This window comes from Mytilus californianus, unplaced genomic scaffold (assembly GCF_021869535.1).
Source record: "Mytilus californianus isolate M0D057914Y unplaced genomic scaffold, xbMytCali1.0.p SCAF_5, whole genome shotgun sequence".
NCBI lineage: Eukaryota > Metazoa > Mollusca > Bivalvia > Mytilida > Mytilidae > Mytilus > Mytilus californianus.
This window is the reverse complement of record NW_026262701.1, coordinates 61678056-61690829: the sequence shown is the minus strand read 5'-3', so window position 1 is coordinate 61690829 and position 12774 is coordinate 61678056. Positions and strand designations below refer to the sequence as shown.

The 12774-nt window shown below is 32.4% G+C and overlaps 1 protein-coding gene across 1 annotated transcript in view; it reads right to left on the bottom strand.

Annotated features, from left to right (window-relative positions):
- Positions 1 to 12774, bottom strand: part of LOC127702737 (neuropilin and tolloid-like protein 2) — a 47714-nt gene that overhangs the window by 13677 nt on the left and 21263 nt on the right. The window contains exons 4-5 of the mRNA XM_052207042.1: positions 9118 to 9282; positions 3226 to 3483 (exon numbers count right to left, since the gene is read on the bottom strand). Of these exons, the coding sequence (XP_052063002.1) occupies positions 3226 to 3483; positions 9118 to 9282 (423 nt within the window). The remainder of the gene's footprint in view (positions 1 to 3225; positions 3484 to 9117; positions 9283 to 12774) is intronic.

Below are 12774 nucleotides of genomic sequence, written 5' to 3'. Positions count from 1 at the left end.
ACAGAGTGCAAACCTAAAGTCCCCTTCGACTTCGTCGGTAGGGGACTAAAAATAAGAGCTAGCATGTTAAAATTTCAATCTGTCGGCCTGCTCACATCATTTCGATTTTCTGTTTTCTAATTTCCCAAAAAGCATATAGAGTATTGTTCATGGTAGGATTCGCAGTTCCAAATTGTACGTTAGAACAGATTATATTCAAATGTTTTTTTTCTAAATCATTTATTGATTGTTTATTGCTAAACGTCCGATGGCAAACATTTCAATTCAATATTTCAATGATTCTACAGGATGGTACAATGATAAGCATCATAAAGTAAACAGCTGCACGATGTGCTCATAATAATTGCGTCTTAATATCCATTTATATACATACAGGTAGTAAAACAAAGTTCAATAAGTCTCATAATGTATGCCAGAATAAAACAGACGTACATGCGAGTTAATAGAAACGAAATTGCATGATCGCCAAACAGGGTAAGACCAGGTACATACACAGCGTATAAGCATCCTATACTACGCATGCATCATCCGCCACACGATTCCAAAGTTACATCCACTAGTAAGTGTCTTATCCAGGACCATAACAAAACTAGTAGTAATTAATGTCAGATTTACATAGTTAACTATGGGGTTTTTGATAGTCAAAATGTTTCATGATTAATTTAGAAACTGAGACAACGGACTTGCTAGGTGCATGTTAATTTCAATCGTTCTTCTTCATGACTATGCTGGAGTGCATTAGGTATTAGGTGGAGTCGTCGGTAAGTGATATTGATATATCAAAAACGATCTCTACGCCTAGTTTATCAACTATGAACACGTGATGCAGGGCAAGATATGTTGCTAAATAATAATAACACTTTTATAAATTTCGTGATTCCAAAGCGCTTTTAAAGCATTACTTTCACCAGGAACTCTCAACCAAAACAAAGTGGGTTTCTCAAGAATATGAAGTTGTCAATGAATGAAATATATTCATTACGTTTGCCATAGATCTATAGTAACAATTGTCCAACTTAAAAAATAAATCATCAAGATAAGACGACATCCTCAATTTCCTGTTCACGTGGATAGATAAAATAGTGCTATACGACTTTTCATCGTGTCTTCATAACGATTTTATTCTGCTTTATATGAGTACACAACCAAGTCGGCAATATCAGGGGTACTCACTCGAGGGCACACGTCAACTGTTTTTGGAATCGACAGTTTCTTACTGAATTAAGAAATACTCATTACTGAGAATATATACACAAGCTGAGATAATTCCTTTTTAATTGTTATTTGAGACATTGTGGCATGTGACTTTCCAAACTTTTGTTCTCAAGCATACAAGTTGGTTATTCCAGAAACACGTTTCGTGAGCACGGAAATCGCTATTACATGTATTTTGATTTTTTTATTGAAAAAGTTTAGTTGACATCTAGAAGAATCAGGTAACGTTCATTAAATGGATTCTTTTGTAATCAAAGTATCCAAAATCTCCGACCGTTGTTGCTCACCTATGTCTGTGTGGGTCTTCAACAATGGACACTCTCTAATATTTTAGACGTGAATATAAATCATGACTAAAAATTCATTTTTGTTTATCTTGTATTGCTGACATTTCTTTATGTTTATAGTTTCTCTCTGCCTTCTATAGTTTTTGTCCAAAACACAAATAGGGTATAACCCGTCGTTTAAGGACATTATTTCCCATAAGGAGTCAACTGACGATAATGGCAACTTGACTTATTTGTAGATCGTGTCTTGCTGGTCATGCTTGTATTTACAGTTTCTATCTATCCGTTATAGTTTTCAAGATAATTGGCAAAAATGCAAAAAAAATGGTAAAATCGTCATTAAAGTCGAAAGGGCAATTACTCCGATAAGGAGTCAACTGATGATTTCGGCTATCTACCTTATTTGTAGATCGTGTCTTGCTGATCATTTTTGCAATTTAAAGATAATAGGCAAACATAAAAATCATTGGTAAAATTTTCATTAAAGGAAAATAACTTCAATAAGGGAAATCACCCAGAGCATATTTTATAAAATACAGAATAACTAAAAACTCGATGAACTAAAAAAAAAAAACGAGAATGGAACATTATGAAAACTATAATATTTCAATCATGCATTCATAGGCTAAATTGTATTCCTCTAAAAGCATCTATAACTTGACAATACTACACAAACAGGGAAAATTATATGAGTCTAAAAGATTGTGTAACAATACCGATAACTAGATGGAAAACAAAACACTAAAAAGTGTTGAATATCATCGCACAAAGATGGAAAAACTGAACAGATGATATAAATTATACAATAATTGCAAATATTCCGGCTCAACAAATGGCCTTCCTCAGTGTTAAAAGTTTTAACAATACTGATATATAATGTATAAGGTGTAAACATAGATCAATAATAATACAGGATAGTTTTGGTCGATTGATTTTAATCCGTGCTGACCTTTCCAAACCTAACCATACTGTAGGTAATTGCCAGCCTTGTGGGGATAAGCGCTGCAAATGTTGCAACCAATTGCAGCATTCACCAACATTTCACAGTAAGACCACAGAAAAGACATACAAGATCTTCTGCAATGTCAACTGCAAAAGCTCAAACGTGATTTACGTTCTTGAGTGTCCTATATGTGGTCTCCAATATGTTGGTGAATCTATGCAGCCATTTCACAAACGCCTTAATGGCCACAGGAGTGACCTCACAAAAAAACCGTATATTCCTGTCAGCCAACACTTCAGGTTACCAGATCACAATCTGAAAGATTTTGATCACATGAAGGTCCTTGTGATCGAACAGGATTGTACATGGCAAAATAGGCAAAGAGAGAATGGGAGAAGTTTTGGATAAAAACACTGGGTGTCCTCCATCCAGATGGAATCAATAGAAAGAAATAATTAAATTTACAGTCTAATGTTTATATTATGATATTCAGGATTTTGGATTAAAATCAATCGACCAAAACTTACCTGTATTATTATTGATCTATGTTTACACCTTATACATTATATATCAGTATTGTTAAAACTTTTAACACTGAGGAAGGCCATTTGTTGAGCCGAAATATTTGCAATTATTGTATAATTTATATCATCTGTTCAGTTTTTCCATCTTTGTGCGATGATATTCAACACTTTTTAGTGTTTTGTTTTCCATCTATTTATCGGTATTGTTACACAATCTTTTAGACTCATATATATATATATATATATATATACATACCACTCTGTGCTACAAATGTGTATGTAACTTTGAATCCTCTTCCTCCCAAATTCTTATCACTGACAAACTGTAGCCACATAAACCTGGTAGACGATGTTATTATTTTGGATGGATATTCATTGCCACAGAGTTTTGCTATCTTTGGTGAATAGCTAAATGGGCCATCATGGACCGCTAAATAATCAAATTTGCAGTCTTGACTGACCTCGATTTCAAACCATTCCCAGAAATACAAATGAATCTTGTATCCGGGTGGAGCTAAAATAGAAACAATGATGCAAAATTATTCAGTGGGAAATATGCATTGTTTTTTGAAATTGAATATCATCTCGATTTTTTTTTTTACGTCTAATGTTCATAATTTATATTTGACATACGTTTGTTATATTTCATTTACCTATTATTTGTTGCGTTTTTATCATGAGTACCATGCACAAACACTGTATGGTCACTATAGAGCTTTTATTTTTATATTTGTTAAAAATGATTACGCTTTTCATGGTAAATTCCAGTTACACGAATTTTAATTGCAGTTATATTCTATTATTTAATCTAATAAAATTGAGAATGGAAATGGGGAATGTGTCAAAGAGACAACAACCCGACCAAAGAGCAGAAAACCTGTCTTCATTTTTAAGCAAACTATAAAACATCTCTTTTAAAACTTAACTTAACTCTGAGGTTTCAACAGACTTGCGTAATACCATGATTTTAGGCTTGCATTTTACAACATAGAACGTCGATTAATTGACGCGAGTAAACTTTTGAAGTACATCTGATTTTTAATGATATCTTGCAATTATCGTTTGCTATAAAAACCGAAATACCTTTAATGCTGTACTTTTTCAAGGCGAGATTTTATTTCAAAAAAATTCTTCATGAAATCAACTTGTTTACACTGAATGCATTACTATAGTAATTATTTGTTCTATCGACATATTTTTATACGAAATGCAGTAGAATTGAAATTCTTTGTGCTATCGACTGAGTCTTAATTTATCTTAGAAATTTACGTACAACTGAAGATTCGTTCTCTTATGGGAACTCATATCTTTGTATTACCGAATAACTCCCTTTATTATCAGCTAATCATCTCTCCAATCAAAAACAAAACATGTGCATATGCTTGTTCATATTTTAGGGAAAGCAATATTTCTATATTGAATAAATGAATGGAATACTTATCTTTTGGCTAAGAATACATATATTATTATCAACAAATTTTACAAAATGCAAAAGTTGTGCTGATTGTTTGAATATAAATCTATCATAAGATATAGATATGGCACGTTAAATCAGATAGCCTAATGCTATGATGTATATACAATAATCAATTTCAACGATTGATAAAAATCAGCAAAGACTTGTTAGGAAAAAAAGTATGCTTTCATTGTTAACTAACGAATTTTCAATTTTGTAATAAAAAAAAGTAATTCACCTAACTATGTATTGAAGTTCATCATCTGCATAAAGTTTATTTGGTCACCTCTAATCATAACATAATCTTGTCCAACTTAGCATCCCTTATATCTGACATGAGAAGAGGCGAACTTATTCGAACATGATTAATTGATTGATTGCTGTCAGCTCTATGTCCAGTTGCAAATCTTTCATGCATTTTTAGGACGAGAACAAGTTAAGAATAAATAGAACGGGTATAATGTGCGGATGCAACGTCTCAAATCCAGCCGGACGTGGCTGCATATTTATGCACCAAGCATAGACAAACAGCTGCTCCACGTTAGAAGGAGCTTGACTGTCGGGCAGGAGGAAATCCATGGATGATAATATTTGCAATACCCAGTCATCTCTTTGGGTGATTAAAAAAATCATAAAAACAATTATATAATTTCTTTATCCTTCATTTATCATGTTTTTGCCATACAATAAGATCAAATTGCTGAAAGACCCTTTTCCAAAATTAATGAAATATAACTATCCTGTTGTAAGTTAACAACAATATATTGGTGTAAATAAGATACACTCAATCGGTCTAACACCCTAGTATCTTATACATGCAGTAAATATTTTCCTGGTCCTTTTGTAATGGAAAGATTTTGGATTTCAAAATTCAACGAAGAAAATGACCACCTACAATGCAAAACCAGACTCCTGTTTACATTTGAAGTTTCCGGCACGCGTAGGTTCAATTATTTTAAACTTAGAATTAACAGATTAAGATAAATGTGAAAGAACAACATTCGATTATTTAACCAAAAAATCAGGTAATCTCTTAACAATTTTCATCCGACATTTTATTTATTTGACTAATGTAAACAATTCGCGTGGTTTGAATGTTCTTTGATTCTTGAGTAGGACTCCTGTTTATCAGTTTGATTACACAGAATAATTTTTATGCAACCTCACTACTTGCCAAAGTCAAAAAAATAATTCAGATCTTCGTGTGTTTTTCTAGTTAAGGTCCGCCAGGGTAATAACAATGATACAATCATAATTCAGTTATAACACCATACACGTATGCAAACAATACACTTCAAGAATACAATGTTTAATATTAGTGTAATATTAAAATACAATGATTTTAAATGTGCAGTTCTGTGCAAAACAGACGCGCTTACGGGCTAAGGTCAACATATACTACATGAATATCTTATATTTAATGCTGTTAAAATTGACAATAAAAGGACTTTTATACTAAAGTCGTTGTTAAATTGAAGTGCTCAAATGGATTTATGAGGGGGAAACATACAGTTGTCCAAAATCAACTGTGACTACTATATTGTAATGTGTTTTTATATTTTATGTTGGAAGCTTTATATTGTAGAGCTGTTTATATTGTACTTTCGCTGTAATGTCATCCATGTGTTTGCTGTGCTTTATAGTGTTTTATGCTGCTGATTTAATGATTTATGGTATTGCTGCTTATAGACTTTTAGCTTCATGCATGCATAAAGTGTGCATTCTTGTTCTTTTCTTATTTTTATGTCCTTTATGCATCATCAGTGTATTTTGTTTTCATTGAGTATGTCATGTATGTGTAAGTATTTATCGGTTATAAAAGCTTACTAGAACTTATGTTATTCTTATGTGACATGGCAACTTTAACTGTTTAAACACACCTTTTGATTTGAACGTTACCAGCTTTGAATAACTGAATAATCCCCGTTTTTAACGTTAACACAATGACTATATACAGAATAACATGAAATGTGCATGGAATGTTTCAATAGCATGAAATGTGCATGAAATGTGTATGTCACGTTTCAAAAGCATGAAATATGCATGAAATGTGCATGACATGTTTTACGTATTTGTATTTCACGATTTTGTCATATATGCATTCAACCCTGCTTTGATACCTGACTACATATATAAGATTCTTTTTTTTTATGTATAGATAAATAAAATTTGACAACTGGATAAGAGGGCGGACATTCTTGACATTGGTCATCAAGCTGTTTGAGGGAGAAAACTAGTGTCTTAAAACAATATTATGGAAGAATCTCATTTAAACTATATGCTAACATACTCGAATGTGAATTCTAAAATATGAATTGAAAGGGATATATTCTTTAGAGTTTGGATCAGTAAACCAAAGCTAATGATATATAAATTATGTAATAAGAGATGGGTATTACTGGTGTTTCAACAAAAAAATCGAATCTTGTTAAAGTGTGTGTTATATATTTGTTTTGCAAATCAACCCTAATCGTTTGATTTTCATCTTAAACATCTTGTGAAAGTATAATCATTTCAACTGACAAAGAACGAAAACATCTGTCCACACTTCCCCATGGACTGATGAAAGATATGCGAGTGGTTTTCCTTGATTTTATTCTTATCTCCTCTGATTTTAATGAAATTATTTCAACAGTAAGATACACTTGGGGTTTAAAAATTGTTTTAAAATTAACAATATACTGTGAGCACCTGGCTTAGTCACGTGGCAGTCAAATCAGACTTTAGTAAGTCATGGATCGTGGTTGCTAAGATATCTTCGGATTCAGACTTTTGAAACAGTCGTAACTACAGGTCTAGCAAGATTTACCAAATGCTCCATTACGTAAAAAATATTTCACCCTGCATCTGGTATGCACATCAGCTAAAAGGTATCAAATGTTACAATTTATCTGAACTTATTGATAAAATGACCATGTTTTCTCCGCTTAATTGAAATAGTGTACACAAAATTCATCGACTAGAATAATTTATTGGACGTATATTTATAAGATTAAAACATATTATCTATGCTCATTCAAAAACCATCATGGATTTCGACATTTTGATACTTTTGACATTGCTTTATTTTCGAGTTCCAGTGGATATGTCAAATAGCTATGAAAGGCAAGTCAATATTTGGTATATGAATGAGCATATGTTAACCGCCACGTTTCATACGCCCTTACCTCATATTCAAGCATCAGTGGTAACGTTGCAATCTTAGAGATCATACAAAAACATTGTAGGTCAACAATATTTCAATTTGAAATCATTATGAGGAGCATTGTTTTATATCTGACTATGCGGTATGGGCTTTGCTCATTGTTGAAGGCCATGCGGTGACCTATAGTTGTTAGTTTCGGTGTCATTTGGTCTCTTATGGAGAGTTGTTTCATTGGCAATCATACCACATCTTCTTATTTTTATATTGTGACAGGTTTCATATCACATCATCTAATTTTAGACTTCATTACCCTCTTACCCGCACCAGGGTAGCCATTATAGTTAAATGTTTCTTCTTTCTTTTATACAAAAATAAGTAATACCGCATACATTTTGTCTTCTTCAATATGGACATGAAGTATAGTGATGTCAGTTGAAATATTGCGATTCGATGTATATTTACAAACATGCCCGGGAGTGAAAAGAATCGGAATCTTTTATGAACTGAAAACGCAATTAATCAAATCCGAAATTTTCGACTTTTTTAACTAATAATCACTAAGCATAGGACTCATCTATGAAATAAAGGTCAATACTTCCATTATATGTTAAAAGAAAAAGAAAGTTCAAATGAGTACTGCTAATGTATATTAGCTGCAATTCATCAAATACGTCAAACATAGTCGTAAAGTTATTCATCATGATTTAGATATATCTTTATCTTTGTTTCATTTACCTGTCTTCCTTGGGTTTACTGACAACAAACAGAAGATTCACTAGTTTGGTCTGATTTTTATTTTGATTTTTATGAAAATGTATTTATGAACTTATGTTTAGCTGACAGTTATAAAAAAAAGGGCTATTATTATTGTATCATCACCATAAATATACCTTGGCTTTACTCCTAATAAAACGGAACTATGGATTGCTTCCAATTAATGAAGTCATAAAAATCATCAAACTTATATCATATATTGAAAGTAAATCAACATTATTGAATAAAATACAAAGTTCTCTCAAAGTTAACAAAATCTCCCTTCCTTGAAGTATCCATACAGTGTATCTATGCTTAGTTGAGAAGACAACTGAGATGAACGACATTGCAATCAGTGTTTAAAAAGAAGGGACAGATAAATATTGCGAGTTTGAATAAGAGCTCTGGGAGAAAAAATACAATAAAACTGACCAATGTATACAAATTTTCATTTTCATATGGATTAAGTCAGTGTCACTGCTGCATGGAAGGGACAGAAAACAATTTTGAAATATCAAAACTTAAATATAGTTCAAATTATTAATAGATCGAATGAACATGAATCATGCGTTTTTTTGGGGCCCTTTATAGCTTGCTGTTCGGTGTGAGCCAATGCTCCGTGTTGGAGGCCGTACCTTGACCTATAATGGTTTACTTTTATAAATTGTAACTTGGATGGAGAGTTGTCTCATTGGCACTCATACCACATCTTCCTATATATCTATGTATAAGTTGAAAAACGAATCCATGGAACCCATGAATATGAAACATTGACATGTATACATAAAACTTACCTTCAATATAACGGGCACAATTCAGGTTTATAGAATAATTACTTGGAAAGTTTGGACTGAAAAATTCCATTTTAGACGGGTCTCCATAAGTGAAATTCCAACATCTTGAAGGTACAGAATCGCTTATCTCTGGTTGTTCAGAAAGTGTCAGTGAACCTGGACTTTCTGTAAATATTAAGAAAATGTAGAGAGAAAAAAAGAATAAAGAAGAATATGTTTATTTTACAGTAAATTGGGTCACAAAGAGCAGAGTACAATATCAGACATTTTTAGACAGCAACAATAAGATACAAAGTAAAAACAGTTTGGACATGTTTAACCTCTCTCTAAATATACACCGATGTTAAAGATGCCATTCGGTGGCATATATAACTCCAGAAGGCCGACAATGATGGTGATGCATAGCAAGGTGGTTGAAAGAACCGCAAAATACTTGTAAATGTGGATAGACGATAGTAATCTTGTTTATTATTTTTTTAAAGAAATGCACATAACTTGTATGTCATCCTTTAAGTTACAAGAGACACCAAGAGGCGATGCTAAATGACACGTCCAAGCGCACATAATATAACTAGAACAAACATACATATATATGAGAGTAATCCTTATTCGTCTGAACTACAAACAAAAGGACATACTGTTATCATATGTACATAGAAACCACCATGTCATGCTCGTGACTAGTAAATAGAAGCTAGATATATCTATGTTTTGCCTTCATCAATCAAATCACAGACAAATATTGGTATATCCACTTTCTCTACATGAAACAGACAGATCAATTTCTGGCAAGGAATCAAGTGCTTAAAGTTCGGACAGAGTGAGTTAATCTTTGAAAACATGGAGTTTCTCTTATTTTGAAATGATGTGCACAAAAAGAAAATATATTTTTCACCATCAATAACATCATCATGAGGTGCACCCGAGACATAATCCGGTAACAATCTTGTTCAAACCCTATTCTATGTTATGAATTATCAAATTTCTCCTCAGCTCGGGATCTCTTTCACGACCCAAAATTTGTTTTGATGACGTTATAGTCACACAGCTTTCTATCAGCAAAGTTGTGCATGCATATGGAGTCTCAACTGATCTTCATAGTACGGATACAGCACTTATTTTGTATCAAAATTTAAGTTCGTGTTGGTCAGTCTTTAGTTTTCTATGTTGTGTTTTGTATATTGTTGTTTGTCTTTTGGTCTTTTCCGTTTTTTGCAAAGGCGTAGTCCGTAATTTATTTTCGACTTGTGAATTTGCGTGTCCATTTGGTACCTTTTGCATCTCTTTTAAAATCTACAATTTCTCGCAGTTCCTAAAATGTCAACCCCTTTCATGCTTATGTAAGAAATGAATAGATCCATGCGATGACGAGATTTTTTTTTATCCATGTAGCAATTGTTTACATCAAATATGCTTCCATTTAAAGTAATTGTAAATAAACTTAACGAATGAACCCTCATTTTCGAGTTTATGACAGTGTGTCTGATCATACACTTTGTGATGTCAAGAAGGAATCATCAAAGTTTCGAAAGGTGACAACTTGAATCAGTTGCTATTTTCTCCAATTTAAATTAATGTGGTTTTTTTTTCTGAAGGCAGCACAGGTTAAGTAAGATCTACTGTTGCGTTTTTAAATTTTAATGTGATTTTAATGTGATCAGAAAAATAAGTTTAATTGTTTGATCAAATACACGAAGGCTGTTTTATATATTTGGATTTAGTGAAGTCCTTGCATAGCTTTTAGTAAAAAAAACTTCGTCAAAGTCATCTATCTGTTGTCACTATCAAAGTTTTTCATTTAAAAAACTTGGGTCAAAGCAAAAGCGGGAGTTCAATGTAAGCAAAGAAAATAAAAAACTCCAATAAACGTCTCAAAAATGATTGCATAGCACTCTCGTTGTGTTATGTTTGGCTAATACTCGACAAATTCATTTTAGTATCAAGAAAAGTTAGATTAAATTCTATTCCGTGAAATTCCATCAAAGTTTTCTATGACATGCAGTTGTCACTATCAAACATCCTGCAAAAGCTTTGACTTTTTTGGTCAAAGAAAACTTTGATATTGACAACAGGTCTTACATATGTAGGCCACTAATACCTTATTTTACTTTTCCTTCTGAGCGAAGAAAAATGACCCAGATGCATTTTAATAGTACATATAACATTCAAATCACCTTTGAATATTGTCAAAAGAGTCGCACTACCATACGGTGGTGAATGTGGTTAGCTTGGTAAAGTATATAGGAATGAGGAGAAATTTGGTTATTGAAGTTTTCGTTTTATCTCAACAAATTCAAGTAAAGCTATAGATAGTTTGGTGAGAATTCCATCAGAAAAGAGAAGTAATAGCAAAAATATAAATTAGAAAAACAAAAAGATCTTTCCCAACGTAGGGGAAAGACCTTCATTACTTATGGTGAAAACACAACAAACAGGCTTATGAATAATGATTAATTAAAGAAAATTTAATAATGAAGCGAAGCCAAAAGGGCAAAAAATAGGATCCAACTTCTGAAACATTTACTGGATTTCTATTCCATGAACGTTTTTAAACAAGTCTATTGAATTGGACCACCCCAATTTTTTTTATAAAAACCAACCTTTGCATTGTAAAACATTATTCTGGAAGATTGTTTTCTATCCTAATATGTTGATGTAGGTAGTTAGCATGAAAAGATAAGTTGAGAGATAAACAGTTGTCTACAAAATCTGTGATAAATGTTTGTACACACACCTAAAGGTTTACATAATGAGAGATAACAAATTTTATTATGTAAAAAATTGTAAAACATTGTAGGTGTTGACACAGACGAGAGATTACAGGAAATGTAATTCCAGAGTCAATCATTTAATACAAATTCCATTTTTAATGAAGTCAATTTAATATCAGTTATCATTTTTCAAGGACCAATGGGAGAAAAGGTTCTGTGAAAATACCGGGAACAGCTGTATTTCTGATAGCGACCTTGTTTTATTAAAACGAGTTTCAATTTGGGTTTTTAAACTATCTAATGTACGCAGGTGCTTTTATTTATTTTAATGTAAGATGGTTACGTTCATATAAATTTTGTACTATGTTTACATGTTTCTGTATTCTTCTCATTTCAAGCCTGGAAGTCAGTGCATGCCTATTTCAAGAATATTTGCACATCGAACTTACATATAGGCCCCTACGGCCATTTGTTAAGATTACAGAATTTACATGTAGAGATGGTTTGCGAATTTGGTCGTATCTTAGGGATAGACAAGAGACATTCACCAAATCGCTATTGTGTGATGCGTAATCATATGATAGAAACATCAACGTATTTTAACAAGAGTAGCATGGCAAGTGGAAAAAATATGAGAAGGAACTGCTAATTCCTCCGGAGCACCCCTGATACTTGGTTAGGTTTGTGCTGCTCAAACTTAAGTTTTGTTTGGTTTCGTCGTTTTGTTATCTCTGTAGCCAAAGTATTGACTGTTTTTCATCTACTTATATTACTTGGTTCCCCCTCGGTATATTCTCCATCTTTTGAATTATTTTTTCAAAGGGATATGTGTATTTTACTATCAAGTAACCATCAAATGCATGAAAAGAATCGTTTGAATACCACATTAGAGTAAACACTCAAATGCAGAATACGTATATGTAAGAGAATGATAATCCCTTTCTTC